General features: G+C 46.3%; 1 protein-coding gene across 2 annotated transcripts in view; it reads left to right on the top strand.

The window, feature by feature from the left end:
• The window catches only part of LOC119179768 (fatty acyl-CoA reductase 1-like), a 109,386-nt gene that overhangs the window by 46,642 nt on the left and 40,538 nt on the right, over window positions 1-22,206 (top strand). The window contains exon 1 of one of the 2 annotated variants that reach the window (XM_075882122.1): window positions 15,216-15,406. The exons of the other annotated variant lie outside the window; for it this stretch is intronic. Coding sequence (XP_075738237.1) covers window positions 15,295-15,406 — 112 coding nt within the window. The 5' untranslated portion in view covers window positions 15,216-15,294. Of the gene's footprint in view, window positions 1-15,215; window positions 15,407-22,206 lie in introns of those variants that run through there. 2 annotated transcript variants of the gene reach the window in all.

Here is a 22,206-nt window from a genome sequence, read left to right as displayed (position 1 = left end):
CGAGTCATGATGAAGTTGGTATTCAGGGATTGTCTGCCTTTCACTCAAGAAGCTCGATTGCGGATACCCGTCGCGACAACCGCTCGCACTCACACAGTGAGCGATTGTGTGATTTTTTTGTATCGTGCAAGATTCTTATGTTTACTGAAAAAATCTGCCTGCGTTTCGATAGCTCTCAAGAAAAGTTCGAGCGTCCACGCAACAACGGTTACTTGGTTATAAATATTCACGATGTGCTGCGCCCGCATGATAGCTTAGATTAGGCTTCATTCTGACGTGCCCCATTTATTTATGCAGACAGGTTAATGCGAGTCATGATGAAGTTGGTATTCAGGGATTGTCTGCCTTTCACTCAAGAAGCTCGATTGCGGATACCCGTCGCGACAACCGCTCGCACTCACACAGTGAGCGATTGTGTGATTTTTTTGTATCGTCCAAGATTCTTATGTTTACTGAAAAATCTGCCTGCGTTTCGATAGCTCTCACAGAAAAGTTTGAGCGTCCACGCAACAACGGTTACTTGGTTATAAATATTCACGATGTGCTGCGCCCGCATGATAGCTTAGATTAGGCTTCATTCTGACGTGCCCCATTTATTTATGCAGACAGGTCAATGCGAGTCATGATGAAGTTGGTATTCAGGGATTGTCTGCCTTTCACTCAAGAAGCTCGATTGCGGATACCCGTCGCGACAACCGCTCGCACTCACACAGTGAGCGATTGTGTGATTTTTTTTTATCGTCCAAGATTCTTATGTTTACTGAAAAAATCTGTCCGCGTTTCGATAGCTCTCACAGAAAAGTTTGAGCGTCAACGCAACAACGGTTACTTGGTTATAAATATTCACGATGTGCTGCGCCCGCATGATAGCTTAGATTAGGCTTCATTCTGACGTGCCCCATTTATTTATGCAGACAGGTTAATGCGAGTCATGATGAAGTTGGTATTCAGGGATTGTCTGCCTTTCACTCAAGAAGCTCGATTGCGGATACCCGTCGCGACAACCGCTCGCACTCACACAGTGAGCGATTGTGTGATTTTTTTGTATCGTGCAAGATTCTTATGTTTACTGAAAAAATCTGCCTGCGTTTCGATAGCTCTCAAGAAAAGTTCGAGCGTCCACGCAACAACGGTTACTTGGTTATAAATATTCACGATGTGCTGCGCCCGCATGATAGCTTAGATTAGGCTTCATTCTGACGTGCCCCATTTATTTATGCAGACAGGTCAATGCGAGTCATGATGAAGTTGGTATTCAGGGATTGTCTGCCTTTCACTCAAGAAGCTCGATTGCGGATACCCGTCGCGACAACCGCTCGCACTCACACAGTGAGCGATTGTGTGATTTTTTTGTATCGTGCAAGATTCTTATGTTTACTGAAAAAATCTGCCTGCGTTTCGATAGCTCTCAAGAAAAGTTCGAGCGTCCACGCAACAACGGTTACTTGGTTATAAATATTCACGATGTGCTGCGCCCGCATGATAGCTTAGATTAGGCTTCATTCTGACGTGCCCCATTTATTTATGCAGACAGGTTAATGCGAGTCATGATGAAGTTGGTATTCAGGGATTGTCTGCCTTTCACTCAAGAAGCTCGATTGCGGATACCCGTCGCGACAACCGCTCGCACTCACACAGTGAGCGATTGTGTGATTTTTTTGTATCGTCCAAGATTCTTATGTTTACTGAAAAATCTGCCTGCGTTTCGATAGCTCTCACAGAAAAGTTTGAGCGTCCACGCAACAACGGTTACTTGGTTATAAATATTCACGATGTGCTGCGCCCGCATGATAGCTTAGATTAGGCTTCATTCTGACGTGCCCCATTTATTTATGCAGACAGGTCAATGCGAGTCATGATGAAGTTGGTATTCAGGGATTGTCTGCCTTTCACTCAAGAAGCTCGATTGCGGATACCCGTCGCGACAACCGCTCGCACTCACACAGTGAGCGATTGTGTGATTTTTTTTTATCGTCCAAGATTCTTATGTTTACTGAAAAAATCTGTCCGCGTTTCGATAGCTCTCACAGAAAAGTTTGAGCGTCCACGGAACAACGGTTACTTGGTTATAAATATTCACGATGTGCTGCGCCCGCATGATAGCTTAGATTAGGCTTCATTCTGACGTGCCCCATTTATTTATGCAGACAGGTTAATGCGAGTCATGATGAAGTTGGTATTCAGGGATTGTCTGCCTTTCACTCAAGAAGCTCGATTGCGGATACCCGTCGCGACAACCGCTCGCACTCACACAGTGAGCGATTGTGTGATTTTTTTTTATCGTCCAAGATTCTTATGTTTACTGAAAAAATCTGTCCGCGTTTCGATAGCTCTCACAGAAAAGTTTGAGCGTCCACGCAACAACGGTTACTTGGTTATAAATATTCACGATGTGCTGCGCCCGCATGATAGCTTAGATTAGGCTTCATTCTGACGTGCCCCATTTATTTATGCAGACAGGTTAATGCGAGTCATGATGAAGTTGGTATTCAGGGATTGTCTGCCTTTCACTCAAGAAGCTCGATTGCGGATACCCGTCGCGACAACCGCTCGCACTCACACAGTGAGCGATTGTGTGATTTTTTTTTTATCGTCCAAGATTCTTATGTTTACTGAAAAAATCTGTCCGCGTTTCGATAGCTCTCACAGAAAAGTTTGAGCGTCCACGCAACAACGGTTACTTGGTTATAAATATTCACGATGTGCTGCGCCCGCATGATAGCTTAGATTAGGCTTCATTCTGACGTGCCCCATTTATTTATGCAGACAGGTCAATGCGAGTCATGATGAAGTTGGTATTCAGGGATTGTCTGCCTTTCACTCAAGAAGCTCGATTGCGGATACCCGTCGCGACAACCGCTCGCACTCACACAGTGAGCGATTGTGTGATTTTTTTGTATCGTGCAAGATTCTTATGTTTACTGAAAAAATCTGCCTGCGTTTCGATAGCTCTCAAGAAAAGTTCGAGCGTCCACGCAACAACGGTTACTTGGTTATAAATATTCACGATGTGCTGCGCCCGCATGATAGCTTAGATTAGGCTTCATTCTGACGTGCCCCATTTATTTATGCAGACAGGTCAATGCGAGTCATGATGAAGTTGGTATTCAGGGATTGTCTGCCTTTCACTCAAGAAGCTCGATTGCGGATACCCGTCGCGACAACCGCTCGCACTCACACAGTGAGCGATTGTGTGATTTTTTTTTATCGTCCAAGATTCTTATGTTTACTGAAAAAATCTGTCCGCGTTTCGATAGCTCTCACAGAAAAGTTTGAGCGTCCACGCAACAACGGTTACTTGGTTATAAATATTCACGATGTGCTGCGCCCGCACGATAGCTTAGATTAGGCTTCATTCTGACGTGCCCCATTTATTTATGCAGACAGGTCAATGCGAGTCATGATGAAGTTTGCATTCAGGGATTGTCTGCCTTTCACTCAAGAAGCTCGATTGCGGATACCCGTCGCGACAACCGCTCGCACTCACACAGTGAGCGATTGTGTGATTTTTTTTGTATCGTCCAAGATTCTTACGTTTACTGAAAAAATCTGTCCGCGTTTCGATAGCTCTCACAGAAAAGTTTGAGCGTCAACGCAACAACGGTTACTTGGTTATAAATATTCACGATATGCTGCGCCCGCATGATAGCTTAGATTAGGCTTCATTCTGACGTGCCCCATTTAATTATGCAGACAGGTCAATGCGAGTCATGATGAAGTTGGTATTCAGGGATTGTCTGCCTTTCACTCAAGAAGCTCGATTGCGGATACCCGTCGCGACAACCGCTCGCACTCACACAGTGAGCGATTGTGTGATTTTTTTTTTTTTTGATCGTCCAAGATTCTTACGTTTACTGAAAAAATCTGCCTGCGTTTCGATAGCTCTCACAGAAAATTTCGAGCGTCCACGCAACAACGGTTACTTGGTTTTAAATATTCACGATGTGCTGCGCCCGCATGATAGCTTGGATTAGGCTTCATTCTGACGCGCCCCATTTTTTTATGCAGACAGGTCAATGCGAGTCATGATGAAGTTGGTATTCAGGGATTGTCTGCCTTTCACTCAAGAAGCTCGATTGCGGATACCCGTCGCGACAACCGCTCGCACTCACACACTGAGCGATTGTGTGATTTTTTTTTATCGTACAAGATTCTTATGTTTACTGAAAAAATCTGCCTGCGTTTCGATAGCTCTCACAGAAAAGTTCGAGCGTCCACGCAACAACGGTTACTTGGTTATAAATATTCACGTTATGCTGCGCCCGCATGATAGCTTAGATTAGGCTTCATTCTGACGTGCCCCATTTGTTTATACAGACAGGTGGTTCCGCGTGCTCACAGGCGTGCTGCAGAGCCCCTTCAAAAGGTCGAAGGTTCGTCGCAGTTCTCCGTCCCTGCTACATCAGTGAATGTGGACATTCGACAGAAGTCTGTCTGCTTGGCTGTGAAACTGGGAGATGATTTTATACTCTAACCAATAGTTTTGAATAAACCCGACGTTTCAAAACTGGCTCGATTCCTTAAGGGTGACTGCGGGACTACGTGGTAGCGGCGTCTTCAAAATTTTTGAAGAAACCCGACGTTTCGAAATCGACTTGGTTCCTTCCTCAGGGTTGACTGCGGGACTACGTATAGCAGCGGCGTCTTCCAAGTGCTTTGAAGACGCCGCTGCTATACGTAGTCTCCGCAGTCACCCCTGAGGAAGAAACCAAGTCGGTTTCGAAACGTCAGGTTTTTTCAAAACTTTTGGTTGGAGTATAAATCGTCTCCCTATACTATATCAGTGTGCTGGGTTAATTTTGCGCCCCCCCCCCTCTTCCTACCTACGCGCTATTCGCACCACACTGAGCGGGACACCTGCCGCATGCCAGCGGAGGGTGGCAGGTGTCCTGGCACGTGCGGTGCGGCTTTGTGGGTAGAGCGTGGATAGTCCCAACGCCGACTAAATTTCAAGGCCGAAAGGCTGCCGCAGTGACGTCTGAGGTTGGGGGCCCAGTTGCCCAACTGAGCATGCTCAGTAAGACTTTTTTTTCCACAACTTTTATTCGGCCCAATCAAGCCGCAGCAGCTGCGAGAGCGGGAGCGTTTGTTCTCCTAAAACGTGAACGAAACACAGGCTGTCCGCCTGTGAAAGGCCCCCACCCTCTGACGTCACTGCGGCAGCCTTTCGGCCTTGAAATTTAGTCGGCGTTGATAGTCCGTTATGATTCAAAATGATGGTCTCTCGCGCCGGACCGTCGGTGTTTCTCTGTCCTTTTCCGTGTCGCGTGTTATACTAGACAGTCAACACTGCACAGTCCTGTATTGATTGATTGATGTGTGGGGTTTAACGTTGATTGATTGATATGTGGGGTTTAACGTCCCAAGACCACCATATGATTACGAGAGACGCCGTAGTGGAGGGCTCCGGAAATTTGGACCACCTGGGGTTCTTTAACGTGCACCCAAATCTGAGCACACGGGCCCACAACATTTCCGCCTCCACCGGAAATGCAGCCGCCGCTGCCGGGATTCGATCCCGCGACCTGCGGGTCAGCAGCCGAGTATTTTATCCACTAGACCACCGTGGCGGGGCTTCTGTCTGAATGGTGTGATAAATGGGTGTAAGTTCATTGTATATATTTTGGTAAACACTGTTTGCTCTTGTATTATATTAACTGTTCCTACATTTGTTAGATATTTGATTGTTCCTGAAATGTTTCATATAATTTAGTTACTTATTGTATTGCCCTCCTGTTACGCTCTCAGATTAGAGCATCAGTATTCGAAATCAATCAATTAATTAATATTCACTTCAACGCGAAGGTCGTCTCAGAAACGAGGGTGCACGACTTACTGTACGTGTTTCGGGTGGCTGGTCACTATGGTGTATTCGGTGCATACCGTGTACTCGCGGTTTGATTGATATGTGGGGTTTAACGTCCCCAAACCACCATATATGATTATTTCGACCGATTATTTCGAAAATTTCGACCACCTCGTGTTTTTTTTTTTTTTTCAACGTGCACCCAAATCTGAGCATATGGGCCTACGGCGTTTCCGCCTCCATCGAAAATTCAGTCGCGGGATTCGATCCAGCGACCTGCGAGTCAGCAGCAGAGTACTTTAGCCACTAGACCAGCGCGGCGGGGCGTGTTCTCGTGGTCGAACACAACCAGGAACAACGATTGCCGGAGGAAGTCTCGCGACATAGCGCAGATCGCCGAGCGACCATTTTTGTCGGCGTCCTATCGCGGGGCCCTCGAGACATTGATAAGACATTGCCCGGTTCCTTTCAATCTTCCCTCGCGTCGTTTGCGTTCTCAGTGGAGTGACCTGACGTAATAAATCGTTGAGCACCGCTTCGTCGGCTGCGCAGCCCGCAATGCATACATAAGAAAACGGATCACAGATTAGTGTTTAGTTGAACGAGTAATGTACAACAACCTCGGAAAGGAGCAGCGCTTCGAGATTGGTAATAGTGCACTTGAAGTTGTAAAAGACTATGTCTACTTAGGGCAGGTAATAACCGCAGAGCCTAACCACGAGATTGAAGTAACTAGAAGAATAAGAATGGGATGGAGCACATTCAGCAAGCACTCTCAAATTATGACAGGTAGATTGCCACTATCCCTCAAGAGGAAGGTATATAACAGCTGTATCTTACCGGTACTTAGCTACGGAGCAGAAACCTGGAGACTTACAAAGAGGGTTCAGCTTAAATTGAGGACGACGCAGCGAGCAATGGAAAGAAAAATGGTAGGTGTAACCTTAAGAGACAAGAAGAGAGCAGAGTGGATTAGGGGACAAACGGGGGTTAAGGATATCATAGTTGAAATAAAGAAGAGGAAATGGACATGGGCCGGGCCGCGTAGGCAGGATAACCGCTGGTCATTAAGGGTAACTAACTGGATTCCCAGAGAAGGGAAGCGGTTTAGGGGGAGACAGAAGGTTAGGTGGGCAGATGAGATTAAGAAGTTTTCCGGGTATAAATTGGCAGCAGCAAGCACAGGACCGGGTTAACTGGAGGAACATGTGAGAGGCCTTTGTCCTGCAGTGGACGTAGTCAGGCTGATGAGGATGATGATGATGATGAACGTGATTATACGACTGCACGCTGCGGAAAATTCGCATGCGGGGGGGGGGGGGGCGCTCTGCCTCGTTGTTATGTTCGTTCCGAATATAATCGTTGTTAGAGCTGCGGACAGTGTTTCGTGCGTTCTTTGAACCATATCTGTAAGCCTCGACACAAGGTCTCGCAAGACTTGAATGCGTAAAAATTTTTCGGCCGGCCTCTAAAAACCTGTTTCATTCCTTATAAACTTTGCGGTATGTACAGTACTGTCTACTTTTAAAGGGAACACTCGAATAAACGCTGTCCATATTGCTGGCCCTGGCCAATGTATAACGAAACAATCTTCAGCGGCACGTCACGACTCTGATTGATTGATATGTGGGGTTTAACGTCCCAAAACCACTATATGATTATGAGAGACGCCGTAGTGGAGGGCTCCGGAAATTTAGACCACCTGGGGTTCTTTAACGTGCACCCAAATCTGAGCACACGGGCCTACAACATTTCCGCCTCCATCGGAAATGCAGCCGCCGCAGCCGGGATTCGAACCCGCGCCCTGCGGGTCAGCAGCCGAGTACCTTAGCCACTAGACCACCGCGGCGGGGCGCACGTCACGACTCTGTCGAGAAGAGTCGGAACTGCCAACCACCTGCAGCCTTCTGCAAATCTAAGCCACTGTTATTCTGTTAGAGAACAAAGTACAAACATGCTGAGCATGCAAGTGTTCCTTTTAACAGTGAACCCGTCTGTACGTATTAAATCGTACCATGCAGTGCAATGAATCGTTAAATATTTATAATAACAGAAACCCGACTTTTCGCCAGAAGGGTGAAGCCATGAATGTGATAGCAAGAAATGGAAATGTTATGCGAAGTAACAATATAGTGACCATTAAATCGTACCATGCAGTGCAATGAATCGTTAAATATTTATAATAACAGAAACCCGACTTTTCGCCAGAAGGGTGAAGCGATGAATGTGATAGCAAGAAATTGAAATGCTATACGAAGTAACAATATAGTGACCATTTCACGATGCAGGTCCTCACGTTTGGTGTCTATGCGTGTGCCCGCTTGATTTAAACGTTGTACGTTCACTCCGATTTTACGTTTCATTACGCACCGTTGAAGTTATCAAGTATTCGATAATTAATTCGAAAGACACCTTTGTTTACAATATAACACTTCGGAATTCGCCAGAAAGAGACCGTGTACAAAAATAAACTGTATTTTGCGACCGTGCAGAGGAAAAAGAAAAAGTAGCAGTATGATGACGCAAACGAAACGCACGATGCTTTCTGCAACAGAAATCTTCGGAGCCTTAGATAAACTCATCACGTTTTCCGGCATTTTACCGCAAGTGCAATGTTTTCCAAAAAACAAAAATAAATAAGCATTCGGTTTTTCTCTGTAACTCTGTGGTACACAAATGCACAAATAAGATTTTTTTTCCTTTTGGAAAAGTTTCAATGCACGCTTCGGACTTCTTAAGACCTTATGTGTCGTATAGTATAGGCGTATAGGCGTCAATCGAAAATTAAAATTTATCCTCGCTTACGTACTCCGATGCCAAGGTCGATTTTAGGGGTGAGCGCCCCGAGATGCGCGCCGTTATTATTTAAGAAGGTTATTATACACGAACCAATCAACGACGACCCTCACAAACGTGCATCTGCCTACAGCAGTTATTTCATTTATTTTTCTGTTTATTAGTATGAATGAATTTATATGTATTAGATTAAGTATCCATGGCTACATTTGTATGTAACTGCATGTTTACGCGTGGTTAGGGGCACCTCTCTCTCTCTCTCTCTCTCTCTCTCACACACACACACACACACACACACACACACACACACACACACACACACACACACACACACACACACACACACACACACACACACACACACACATATATATATATATATATATATATATATATATATATATATATATATATAATAAGGGAAAGAAGTGTATACCTAAGGGCTTGTTTTTTCGTGTTTTAACACAATATTAATGAGACCTAACAGACAGTAATGCCAAGGAATGTACAGGGGAAGTTATCAAAACCAATGGAACGTAAATAAGAAGAAAGAAAAGTGGATGAAAAAATAACCAGCCGTGGGCAGGAATCGAACCTACGACCTTCGAATAACGCGTTCGAAGGTCGTAGGTTCAATTCCTGGCCACGGCTGGTTATTTTTTCATCCACTTTTCTTTCTTCTTATTTACGTTCCATTGGTTTTGATAACTTCCCCTGTACATTCCTTGGCATTACTGTCTGTCATATCTTATATATATATATATATATATATATATATATATATATATATATATATATATATATATATATATATATATATATATATATATATATATATATATATATATATATATATATATATATATATATAGGGACATCCCCTTAACATAGCCATTTTTGGCTTTCTATGCCAGCGAAAAAAATTCATGGGGTGGGGGGAGGGGGGCACGTGCTTGGTACGCCACCCCTTGGCTACGCCCCTGATGGGGCTTCCCAGTTATCACGCAGCAGTATTTAAAAAAGAAAGAGAGGAAAGGCGTGACGCGATGTACACCTAGTGCATATCGTTCCCAGTATACTGAAGTAGCCGCTACTAATTATCTCGTCAATCACTTTTACCTAATTAGTCTAATTATATCTATAACTCATAAAGTGTTCACTTAATTATCAAAATGATAATCAGACAAATGTGCACATGTTGAAGTGACATCTGTCGGGGCTATTTCCGACAACGCATTAATTGCGTGCTCTGTTTTTTTTTGTGTTAATGAAGAAAGCCAACGGAGTGTGAAAATTAACGCGTGACTGCGCTCACACCCGCCAAAGAAGGCAGCGCCCTCAAATAATCTTACTGGAAGCAACCGCTTTGCCTCTTTTCTGACGGCGTTTTGCACATTGCGAACGGCACAGATCAGATGCCACCGACATGTGTCGCTGTTTTGCAGGGATTCCTTCCGCTTGATTGTACGTCGCTATCACCCATTCACATCTTACGGTCAACTGTTCGCGGTCACATCACTGTTCTGATTAAAGCGATTACAGCCTGACTGTGTAAGATCAAGGTGGCGCGTTTCTTTGGACGGGACGTGGTAGATGGCGCGATCCGTTTTAGAGGCGAAGCTCCTTGATGGGTACTGGCACAAAAACCTTAGCCTCGCGTTTTTCTGCTGCAATGCGTTGCTGGAGACATGTTAGTCATGACACGACCCATCGTTATTTGCAGCATGCGACAGATAAATAATTACAGGCCCCTCATTATCGATCAGTCTCAGTTTCGGTTTGAGAGAGTTCCGAAAACTGGGTGCAACTGTCGCCACCTAGCGTGTGCAGCTCTTGACCACGTCAGCGCACAGAACTGTGACGCACTTCCGCACGGTCCGCATCGAGAATTACTTTCGAATAGGAAACGGGACTGGAATGTCGCCAAACACAAACCTTTCTAAAGGCTGTTTCACATGCCGCGATTGCAGCGAAAAAAAAAAAAAGTCGTTCCGTTCGCTCCAATCGCTCTGTTCGCAGCCGTTGCTAATGGCGGTTTTGTTTCACATGCGCCGCGAAGGGTCCACGATTTTCGCTCTGCGACTGGAGCGGCGAGTTCTTGCCACCGCTCTTAGTGACAGACACGACTGTAATATAATAATATGTGCATTATGATATCATGAAGTTTGCGTGAACGGTAACGAAGGGCCCACTTGTTTCGTTATTGAAGAACACTTTCCAGTCGAAATTCATTTTAAAATGCACAGCATCGGCCATTACCAAAACAAACACGTCGACTCTATTTCGACGGCTTGACCGGACCAGCCCTATTTCGACGGGTCTCGCCAAAGATCGCTCCCGCCGCTGCGATCAGAGCGAAAATTTCCAACATAATGGAAGCTCGCCGCGGACCACTGCGGTGGGAGCGAACTGCCTTTTTTTTTTTTCGCTGCGAGCGAATTTGCAGCCTGAAAATAGCTACTTTTTGTGTCATGTGAAACGGCATTAAGCGTGCGCCACGGCCACACACTCACAACCAGCCGCCGAGAAATATAGACTTCGGGAACTAACGCGGCAAAAGAAAAATGACGGCTGTGACGTCATGATAACTTGTTTTGTTGACCGCAGCGTGGTGACGTGAGGGAAGTAGGGGGTCACCTCGGAATCCCCTCCGAGGGTGTATAAAGCGCTATGCAGTCGGTCGCTCACGCAAACTACGAAATGAATTAAAAATTCGTTCCATGCTATATTCGCTGTTGATATCTTGCAGATGATATACGAATGTTCACGAGAATCGACTCCGCAGGCTATCTCGGCCCCGAAATTTTGTGTCAGTACCATCCAGCCATGCCAACCTTGTCAGTCTGTCCATCCCTTGTGTATGTGGTTGTAGGTGGCCACTGGTGGCACATACCCACCACCCGCTCTAGAGCGGTTTGGTTCCTGGTCTGACGGTCCTGGTCTACCCGCTCTAGCGCGGGTCATGGTTCCTGGTCTGACGTTCGGCAATGCGGTCTTGTGCATGAGATCAGAAGTTCAGGCAAGATTAGAAATTAAGCAACGTGGTATAGGTAGGCTTGCTTTAGGGGCTCACGGGAATACACCAAATCAGGGAGTACAAGGGTATATGGGATGGACATCATTTGGGGACAGGGAAGCTAGCAGCGAGATAAAATTTGAGAATCGATTGAGAAAAATGGGGGAGGAGCGTTGGGCTAAGAAGGTTTTCAGCTACTTGTACATGAAGAATATCGATACAAAATGGAGGAACCGAACCAGAATCATTGACGGGTAAATACTTAGAAAACAGCAGGGGGCCAAATCAAAAACAACTATCGGTTAATAAGAAGGTGAAGGAAACGGAGACTGACATGTGGATAATTGGCATGATTAAGAAGTTCGCACTAGAGATCTATCGAACTTTTAAGGAGGAAATCGCCAAGGAAAGGATCTATGATAATACTCGGGGTAGTTCTCTACTGTTTGAGGCCAGGACGGGAGTACTGCGAACCAAGACATATCGGGCCAAATACTAAGGTGTAGACACCGTATGCAGTACGTGTGGAGAGGAAGAAGAAAATGCCGAACACTTGATAATGTTCGGTAAAGGGCTTCACCCTATAGTTCAGGATGATGGCGCACAGTTTTTCAAAGCACTGGGGTTTAGTGACAGGGAGGGCAAAATAGACATTAAGCGGGTAGAAATAACTAGAAGGAGGTTATCTGATTGGTGGCTAAAGTGAAGGCACGAGTGAAAATTAAACTGTTCACTGCAAAATACCTGTTCTCAACTTCACTATTTAAAGGGAAAAAAAAAAGATAAATCTAGTTGTTGGTTCACTAAGTATTACGGCTAGGTGGCGTTAGCCGCCGCCCGATCTAAAGGGTACAGCCACATCAATCCATCCATCCATAAGGGATGCTGGCGCTGAACGGCCGCACGTATTAGGAAGCCCGCGAATTCGTGTTTTTATGCGAGTTAATTTGCAGTCGCGCTTCTTGACGGCTTCACGAGTGCAGGGAGGACGAGAAGTAACACGAACATAGCGGCGCGCTGATTTCACCGGGCTCTGTCAGGCCGAGCTATACCGGTTTGATATATGCGTTCGAGTTTTATAGTATGCGCGTTTTATTTTCTTTTTCAAGCTATCAAAACCCCATTATTTGCATGTCTCAGTATATAATACTGCTGTGTACCACTATGCATATCTGACGAAAAAAAATCAGATTGTCTTTTTTTATTTTTTAGTGGTTACAAAATAAAAAAAAAATCGTTGGTCTTCTTATGGATTCACCTGAGACGACTTGTTTATTTGTAGCCTGGAATCCATGGCACATACCCACTGTGTAGGATTTGCCAAGAAAACATATAGTATACTATAAGCGGTAACTGCACGAATGATTACAAAAAAAAAAGAGAAAAGACAAAGATGTAAAACGAAGACATTATCAAAAAATAACAAAGATTTAGAGAGTGAGAAAAAAATGAATTCATTATTATATTAATTATACCTTGATTTCGGGAGCCGACCAGACAGCTGAGCGTGCCAAACCCGATTAATTTGGGATTTATTTCTCATATTTATTGAAATTTCGAAAATTACTCTCCGACTCTTCCTTATTTTTGAGTATTTGTTAAATGGGGCCTTATGTTGAAATCTGTTTAGCGTCTGGAACGAAACTGAACACCGCATCAAATACATCTCTGTGGCGATTTCCCAAAACGGAGGCACCGAAATTGAGAACAGTTTCTGTGGTAAAGCTTAAGCCGAGCTTTGCAAACGGAATAGCTAGAAGTCGTTTCTTAATTACTGCGTAGTTACGATAGTTTCCTAGCATGTTTCGTAGTATGTTCGATAGTTTCCGATTCTTCGCAGAACGGACAAATAGGGGAGAGTGTCAGACCAGCTCTGTGTAAATATAAAAATCTAATGGGGGAACATGGCACCGCAGGGGCGTAGCCAGAAATTGTTTTCGGAGGGGGGGGGGGGGGTCAGAGGCATCAGCTTTTCTCATAGACGTCACTGTCGGGGGTAGTTTAAACAAATGGTGCACATGTGTCATGAGATCCCCCCTCTTCCGATGCGATTGGTTGTGAAGAGAGTAAGCATAAGTATTGCAAGAATGATTGATTGATATGTGCGAGGTTTAACGTCCCAGAACCACCGTATGAATATGAGAGACGCCGTAGTGGAGGGATCCATAAATTTAGACCGCCTGGCGTCCTTTAACGTGTAACCAAATCTGAGCACACGGGCCTACCGCCTCCATCGGAAATGCAGCCACCGCAGCAGGGATTCGATCCCGCGACCTGCGGGCCAGCAGCCGTGTACCTTGGCCACCAGACCAACGCGGCGGGGGCAAGCCATTGATCTCCTGGGTAAACTAAGACACGGATGTGAGTTCGGAACGGTGGTGAATACGTGTGTAATGGAAGGAGGACAACGCGCCAAGTTCCCAGAATGCGTACGTCGTGCTGTTTCTGCACACGGATAGTCCACACGGATAGTCCACACGGATAGTCCACACGGATAGGCGTGCGCAGATGATCAGTGTTTTTGTTTCCCGGCGTCGCGATGTCTTGACGTTAGCGTTCTCAGTAGTGGGTGAAAGTTACAGCTATCGGGTGAGCCATGCCCTACAATCTTGCCCCGATTTTATCGAGGGAGACACTCCGTTGCGCGACAAGGCGGGAGGAGGTGGCGAATGTTTTCAGGAGGTCGGCAGAAGTGCAGTCGCACGCCTGATAAGTGTAATTGTATAGGTACATAAGAGTAGACACAAACTACTATAGGTCGTTTTATCGTAGCGCTCGTCTCTGACGCGCGCATTGTTGGCTAACGCGCGCATTCGGTCGTCAGTGGACAAACTTCCCCGTTTGTTTTTTTGTTTTCAACTACACCGCCATGACGCATTTGTTGTGCGGTCCCTCCCCGTTTGCACAATTACGAGTTCTCGATATAGATGATCTTTCCTTGCAGCTATAACGTCGTGTACGGAGAATAACGACAGGAAAAAAAAAAAGAAAAAGAGAAGCTACATCGTCAGGAATCCCTGAGCTGGCGGAGTGATCGACGATCAAGGCGGTTTCCTCGTCGTCCGAGTGTGGCGCGTCCCGTAAAATTCGCCCCCCTTTTACGTAGTTTCGCGCGAAGTATCCTCAAAGTTGCAGTCGCGAGGTGATTACTAACGCCAGTTATCAAAGCACGGCTGTGTATAACTGGTATTCAATTAGGTGGCGAGGGAGAGGTGTAGAAAGAGAGAGAGAATTCGGCGGCCTATACGTGTGACGAGACTTCATCTGTCGATTTAGCAGCGTTGCGTTCGGGAGAGAGAGCGATTCATTAACGGCGACGACAAAGACGTTAGAAACTGTCCCGCGGTCAACGTTCAAACGTGGTAACGTAATTTACTAGTTATGTGCACACGGCTGGAACGTCAAGATGACGTGGGATAGTATCCCAGCTTAAATGAACGAACTAAGCACTCGCAACAACAAAAAATAACAATAAATTGCGCCTGTTTTTCCTCGCAGTGCACAGCGGAGCAATAGTTTAACTCACCCCCTCACCCTCCCACTATCGGTCCTCCTCTCCTCATTGTTTGCGTCGGTGCCAAACTTGAGAGCGCGCCGCGCCGGTTCTTATGTTTTCGAATGCCCGTGTGCGTACACAGTGGCTCGAGAGGAGCTCCACTGTGCGCACCTCCGCGCCATGGGATCCTCAGGTCTGCTACCGGCAAAAGCCGAACAGCCGTCGTCGCAGGCACACAACGAAGCGACGCGTGCCGCTAAGGAGCGGAGCTCAAGAACTGCACCATACGTCGGTGAGCGCACGGATATACTATAAGGTGGTTTCCGTACTTTCTGGCCTCGCCGAGTTGTTTGTTTCAAGCGATAGATACTTATTTGAACAAACCCCCCCCCCCCCCCCCTCGTCGAAAACGTTTGTCATAAAAAAAAAAAAAAATGTTCGAAGGCTGGACTCTAGCGATTCATGCGAGGTTTCTTGATTCTTTTATCTACCGCGGACCCCTTGACAACTCCTTGACTATTTTTCTCGTGATGTCCTGCGTGTCGTCTTGAGCGTCACGTCCTACGCATCTCCAAGGCCTGCGCGTACGCTCTCATGAGCGAATTTCTGTACGGACACATGATCATGCTGTAACATCGAAACCCGCGTACAAAAGTGTATATATATATAACGGGTTTCACCACAAAGTTGGAGCTCGTTCATTACATATATGATATTAAGGACTGAGCCCGCGGGACTTTACAGCCGTGAGTCTTTTTTTCTTCCGATTCCATTAATTTCAAAGCTTTTTTTTTTTTTTGCACGTAGTCAATGTTCTGCAGAACCACGCCTCTCCCGTGTTGTCAACGGAATCGGATGATTGACCGCGAATGGTTGTTGGTGAAAGTGGTATATGTATAGGTAGTATTGAGAAAACGACATCGATACACTGTTTAGTGTATAGTGTGGTATATACCACATATAATGCTTATTTAAGTGGGTAATGCCACTTTTAGTTTTCGTGTCACAGTAAGCTGAGCTCGTTGATAGCCGGCGTTGTGCAAGCGCGCGGACTGCCACGAATAATTGACGTTTTCTGTGCCCTAATTAAATAATTACCGAGTGTTCTCTTCGCGTAAAGAAAATTCAAACGCACCAAGTGAGGGCATCACCTGGGGCCAATTAACGCTGCGGGGCGTTCCCCGCCATAACTACCAGTTTTGAGAGGCACTTCGTACACCCTTTCAATTATCGCGTCAGCAATGTTCTAATATACCAAAGTTGCTGTGGAGGGATCGAGGCACTTCATTCCAATGTGTTATGCAGCAAAAAGTAAACGGTGGCGATGAGGAAAAATGAAATGAAATGAATGAAACGCGCATGGTCGGCCCTGAACCTTTGTATATTTTATATAGTATATAGATCACCGTCGACGATGGCTTATGGGTTGAGAGAGGCTGGGCGCCGTCTGCTTATTTTCATATATAACACGTTCCCCTCCTTCAAAGATCCGGGCGGTGTTTATGCATAATTGTAGGCGATCGTCCACGCCTGGGAAACTTCATATTTAGCGAAGTAACCTTGTTGAGCGAGTATTATTCCAATCGGGTCTGTCAAAAACCAACGAAAATTTTTCATGCTGTGTTTTTCTTAGCTGAAATGTGGCTTAGCCTGGATCGTCTCGACGACAGACTGCTTTTTGTCCATTGACATAAATGTGAAACGCTTGCTGCAGTGAAGCTGTTATAAGGAAAGGTCCTCAGAGGTTTTCATGCAGCGTATTCGCCGAATGGTGACGGCGTCGTCAGTATGATAATTCGTCTATAGAATATGCTTTAAGACGCAATGATTAGTGAATATAAAAGTTACCTATAGCGCGTATGTCAATCGAATACTAGGCAACTCACATGTGCTTTTTTTTTACCAGGGTGTTTTTTTTTTTTCTGTATATGTACAGGGTGTTTCAATGTGTCCAATATTCTTTAAAGATCAGCCAAAGGTGTTATTTTCTCGCTTTCGTCACAGTTGTGTTTACTGGCTGGCATTTTAAGAGAGTTGAAGACATCATTTGTAAGCGTAACTTATGTAAGAGTAAGTACATAATTAATTTTTCAGTTATCGGAGTTAGACAGTTAACTCAAATGGGAGAATTTAAGTCCTTCATGCGAAGAACCCATTGCCGCTTTAAGATTTCGGAAAAGTGGCCTCTAGTAATAACTGCGAATTATTGAAATTATGTGAAATCCTGTGGCGAAACCGAAACCAAGCGACCAATGAGCGTAACAAGCAGTCGACTACAGTAACGTCACTGTTCAAAAACAGCAGTTGCTGGGGTGCAGTTCTTCCCCTTTCGTTAAGGAATGTGCCCCATGCGTGCTGTAATTGCAAGCGTAACCCACACACCCACACAGCGAAGTCGGTTGATATAACAAAGCTCCCTCATTTCGGACGTCCCAGACGAGTAAGGCAGTTGCGCTCTTTCGCGCTTCGATTTCGGTCTCGCCACATAATGTAGGAGAATTTCGTTATTTCGCTGTTATATACTAGAGGCCACTTTTTCAAAATCTCAAAGTGGCAATTGGTTCTTCGCACGAATGACTGCAATCATCCCATTAGACTTAATTACCTAACTTAATTACTTAAGAAGTTAATTAAGCTATGTTTCCAATTACTCTTCCAAATGATGTCTTCAACCTTCTTGAGATGCCTGCCGGTACAGAAAAAGCAACTGCGAAGGCAGCGAGCAAATAGCGCCTTTTCCTTTTTTTTTTTTGAAGAATATTGGACACAATTTCTTGAAACGCCCTGTATATAGTCCGCACTCTTCCTCACGTCGCCTCGTTTGTGTCGGCACTTTCTAAAATGTCAGCCGAGAGTTAGCACTGCGACACCAGCCTACGTGCCCTGACAAGAAATACTGTTGTGGTCTGAAGTAGAACCAAAACATAACGAAACCGCAACATGGACTTTCTGACATTTTTTTTGTAGAGCCGCCACTCAGCGGCCAACCGCGTCAGCGCCCGACCCGAGAACAGCTATAACGACTGCTGCGGCTGTTCAAGCGAGGCCGCTAACTGTACACAGTGCACGGCAATTCAGTCTCTCCGATGGAAGGTTGCGTCGCTGCACCCGACGCACTGAGACGGGTGCATCGAATGTCAACACGACAATTAATGATTCGACACAAGCACTCGCAGTGACGGAAGTGTGTGTATAGACGATGCTGTTTGCCGCATGCAGTATACACGTGTGATGTAGCATGCCAAAGTGCACGAGACTCCTTTTTCTGTGCGAAATCTCGGTATGCTTGGTCAGAGCCCTATGAAATGGTAGATTATTATCGATTAAATTGCAGCACAAATCTAGATGTGGTGGCGATGTGGTGATGGTGAAAAAAAGAAGAAAAAATAGCAATGTGATCTCTAACTTTCCATTGATTTATTGCAAGATGGTACAAAGGCTATGTACCATTCTCCCCCCCCCCCCTCTGTGAAGCACCAAGCAACATACTATTACACATCACATCATTGTGATCACACCTGCTAAAAACTAACTTAGGACAGAAGGAAAATTCCTCTGTCGCTGACACTTGATTCCCCCAGTTTCCTGTAATACGATAGGCCTCCAACAAGTCTCGCGCGACCACGTTTTACTTCGTTTTGTGCATTTTCGGGTGCGCAGACAACAGACTATAGCTGAAAAGCGTGCTATCCCGAAAAGCTCAACGCTTATTGCTGGCATGGTTTACGCGTTTTATGAAGCGCCGCAGCAAGAATGGAGAAAACGAGAGAGAAACTGCGTTTTTTTTTATATTTGGGCTCGTAGTGGCCGGAGGGGTCCTTAAGAGTGAGAAGCCCCTTTCCGTCGACGCTGCATTGCTTTGCATATACTCGCGCGTGTGCGAACTGCACATGCGTGATACATTTTAGGAGCGAAGCTCCTTAAGGCGTGGGCTGTGCGTCCCCTGTATGTAGCCACCTCTCGTTCAGTTCTAAGTATTACGCTAGCCACCGCCCGATCTAAAGGGTACAGCCATATCCATCCGTCCGTCCGTCCGTCCGTCCGTCCGTCCGTCCGTCCGTCCGTCCAAAAGATGCAAGATGTTATAAACTAGACGGCGGTACGTGTAGTTGATTATGAAAGATGCGAGGTGTTATAAAATAGGAATGATGCCACATATGGCGCGTGTCATCGTTCGATATAGTGCGGCGACGTACGCTAGGGGGAGCGTTGCAATAAAATCGAGTGGGCAAAATGTACGGAGGATTCATGGTTTACCAGGTTTACCTCCGGAGCTTCGCCCACTCATCATCATTCACTTCGTGGATATGGCGACATTTTTTTCTTCATCGCGCGATTGCACAGCAGGACCCGTGTTTTTGTGGGCGGCGCCGAGTGCTCGGCGGGTGACCACGCGAGACAATGGAGAGTAACGTAGGCGCACTCGTCGAGTACGCGAGGGGCCGTGACAGGAACGGCATTGTTGGCGTGCTTTCTCTCGGAGCGCGTATACTCGGTCGACAGCTTCCCGGCGCGCAACGCCAGCCGCAAACACTGGCCGCTGAGCCAGCGTGACGGAAGGCGGCCCGCCAGCTGCGACAACGCACACAGGTCCCCCGATATCGTGCACCCCTGTGCACATGCTGTTGCACTGTTGCACGATCACTTGGTGCTCGAGCACAGCAGTTTCACCTTCGCAACACTTGGGGATGGAATGGAACTTTGCGCAATATTAATGGCGCTATGATTATGACGGACGACGTTGTGCAAATGTGGCCCACTTGGGGTTCGTTAACGTGCACCAAGTATACGTACGCTCTAAAAAAAGAGCGAGTAAAAAGGTTGTCTTTTTGTCTCACAACAATAATCGTCATCAATATTGCGTTACATCCTAGGGCTATTGCCCTGCGCCCGGTACATTCCGGTAATTATCGACATGCCCATTATCAGGGTTATATTGCATTCCCGATAGGAAAGTGGCCAGCGCCGAGTTTTCAAAAACGGAAGCGCACGCAAGCCTGATGACGATTATTGTTGTGGGACAAAAGGACACCCTTTTTACTCGATATTTTTTTAGAGTGTACACAAAGAATCGGCTTTTGGGCGAGCTGGTTATTCGTGATGAAAGGAAATAGCGCCAAAAAATGTGAGACATGAAGAAGAAAGCTATACAGGAATTGGGTTACACTGTAGCTTTCCTCGTCTTGTCTCACGTTTTTTTTTTTGTTTGTTTTTCTACTCATCCTCGTAGGTGGTCCTCTAGACTTCTGCCTCCATCGTAATGCCGTGGTTCGAATACTGGACCTTCGGACTCGCAGTCGAGCACCATGGCCACTATACACTACCATGGCGGGTTCACTGCGATACCAAGGGACGATGGGAAGATTATTACGCGTGGATGAGCAATCGCGAGGACGACTTTGCCTCGTTACGACGAAACACAGCGTAACTAAGTTACGTTAAAGCTTTAGAGCGTTGTATACTATAAAAGCTGCGCGTATTACGCGTTTACAGAGATGGAGGTACCGTCTTGGAAACTGCTTGCACTAATTCATTTTAATTCGGAATTGAGCATTTGTGAGGCACAACATGCGTGCGCGCGCAAACGTTGCTGAGCAGCGTATATAGGTTTGCCCGACAGGCGCAACGATCAGCCAAGTGCACGCGATGCCTCGAAAAAAAAAAAAAAAAACTCGTTATAGCTCGCCCGAGAGAACTTCACGGAACCGGGAGAGCCCGATAAAGGAAACGCAGTTTTGCTCTCTTGCAAAGGGGAAAAAAAAAAAAAAACTAACATTGCTCTGACACTCGAGCCGGCGGTAGGCGGAGAATAGGAGCACGCGATGTGGTGCGTCAGTCAGGTGCAATCGCCGGTGAGCCAGTGTGTTCGCAGGGCAGAAAGTGGCGGAAGGGACCCGTCAAGCCGCCTACGATCTCGACGAGGCATTTCGAAATGGGCGTGACAGATCACTAGAGTGCACGCCGCTGTCATGATACATACACGCGCCCAGACACGTCATCGGTGCAGCAAAAGTTTGGGAGGAGGGTCGGTTTTTCCTTTTCTGAACATTTCTTTACGCCCTTTGTATGTAGTGTATACTATACAACACACACGCACACGCGTGCGCGCGCAGAGAGAGAGAGAGAGAGAGAGAGAGAGAGAGAGAGAGAGAGAGGGGGGGAGAGGGAAGCTGACCTGCCAGGAAGAAAGTTGATTGATTGATGGATTTGTGGGGTTTAACCTCCCAAAACCACTATGTGATTATGAGAGACGCCGTTGTGGAGGGCCCCGGAAATTTAGACCACCTGGCGTTCTTTTGCGTGCACCCAAATCTGAGCACTCGGGCCTACAGCAATTCCGCCTCCATCGAAAATGCAGCCGCCGAAGCCGGGATTCGATCCCGTTACCTGCGGGTCAGTAGCCGAGTACCTTAGCCACTAGACTACCGCCGCGGGTCGGGGCGAAGTTGGCGATACCTTCCGTGGACCATGAAGGGCACGCCTCCGCACAACACTGGACTCCCTTCTCCACACACGCACATGGGAGCGTGAGAACTTTGTCCCTTTTCCTGCAGCGAAATCCCAAGGCACTGCGCCGTGTCGGCTATAGGCAGACAGAAATTAGGCACCTTCTTCCTTTTCCTTACGAACCACTACCACCACCGAATCCTTGCTGCGCTCCTGATGGACACGTATTGTAGCCAAGGGGAATGACGCTTGGTGTACTGTAAAAAAATAATAATAAAATAAACATGCGGAAGGTGCACCGGAATGTTTTGAGCTCTCTTTATTTCAGAGTTAATTTCTTTCTCAATTTATACTGATATGTCCACTTGCAAAACATATTTAAAAAAAAATTGGGTTGGTGTTTGAATTTCGCCTTCAAAAGGAATCGGGTTCCGTGCGCGCTGCCTTCTCAATTGCTAACCTGGCTTCGGTTCTCGGTGGATGCCACCAACCGTGCCCCAAGAAAAAACGCGTCTGCGTACGTAACATTGGCCCCTTCAAACTATGTCAGAATGCCTTCTGCAAGTATACTTGCGCGCACCTGTGTCCGCTACGCCCTAATTGTTCCATTTACAAATCAGCGGATGGCACACTACGCGTCTCTAA

This window comes from Rhipicephalus microplus, chromosome 2, assembly GCF_043290135.1.
Source record: "Rhipicephalus microplus isolate Deutch F79 chromosome 2, USDA_Rmic, whole genome shotgun sequence".
Lineage (NCBI taxonomy): Eukaryota > Metazoa > Arthropoda > Arachnida > Ixodida > Ixodidae > Rhipicephalus > Rhipicephalus microplus.
The sequence above is the reverse complement of the archived record's forward strand: the minus strand, read 5'-3'. Positions and strand labels throughout refer to the sequence as shown.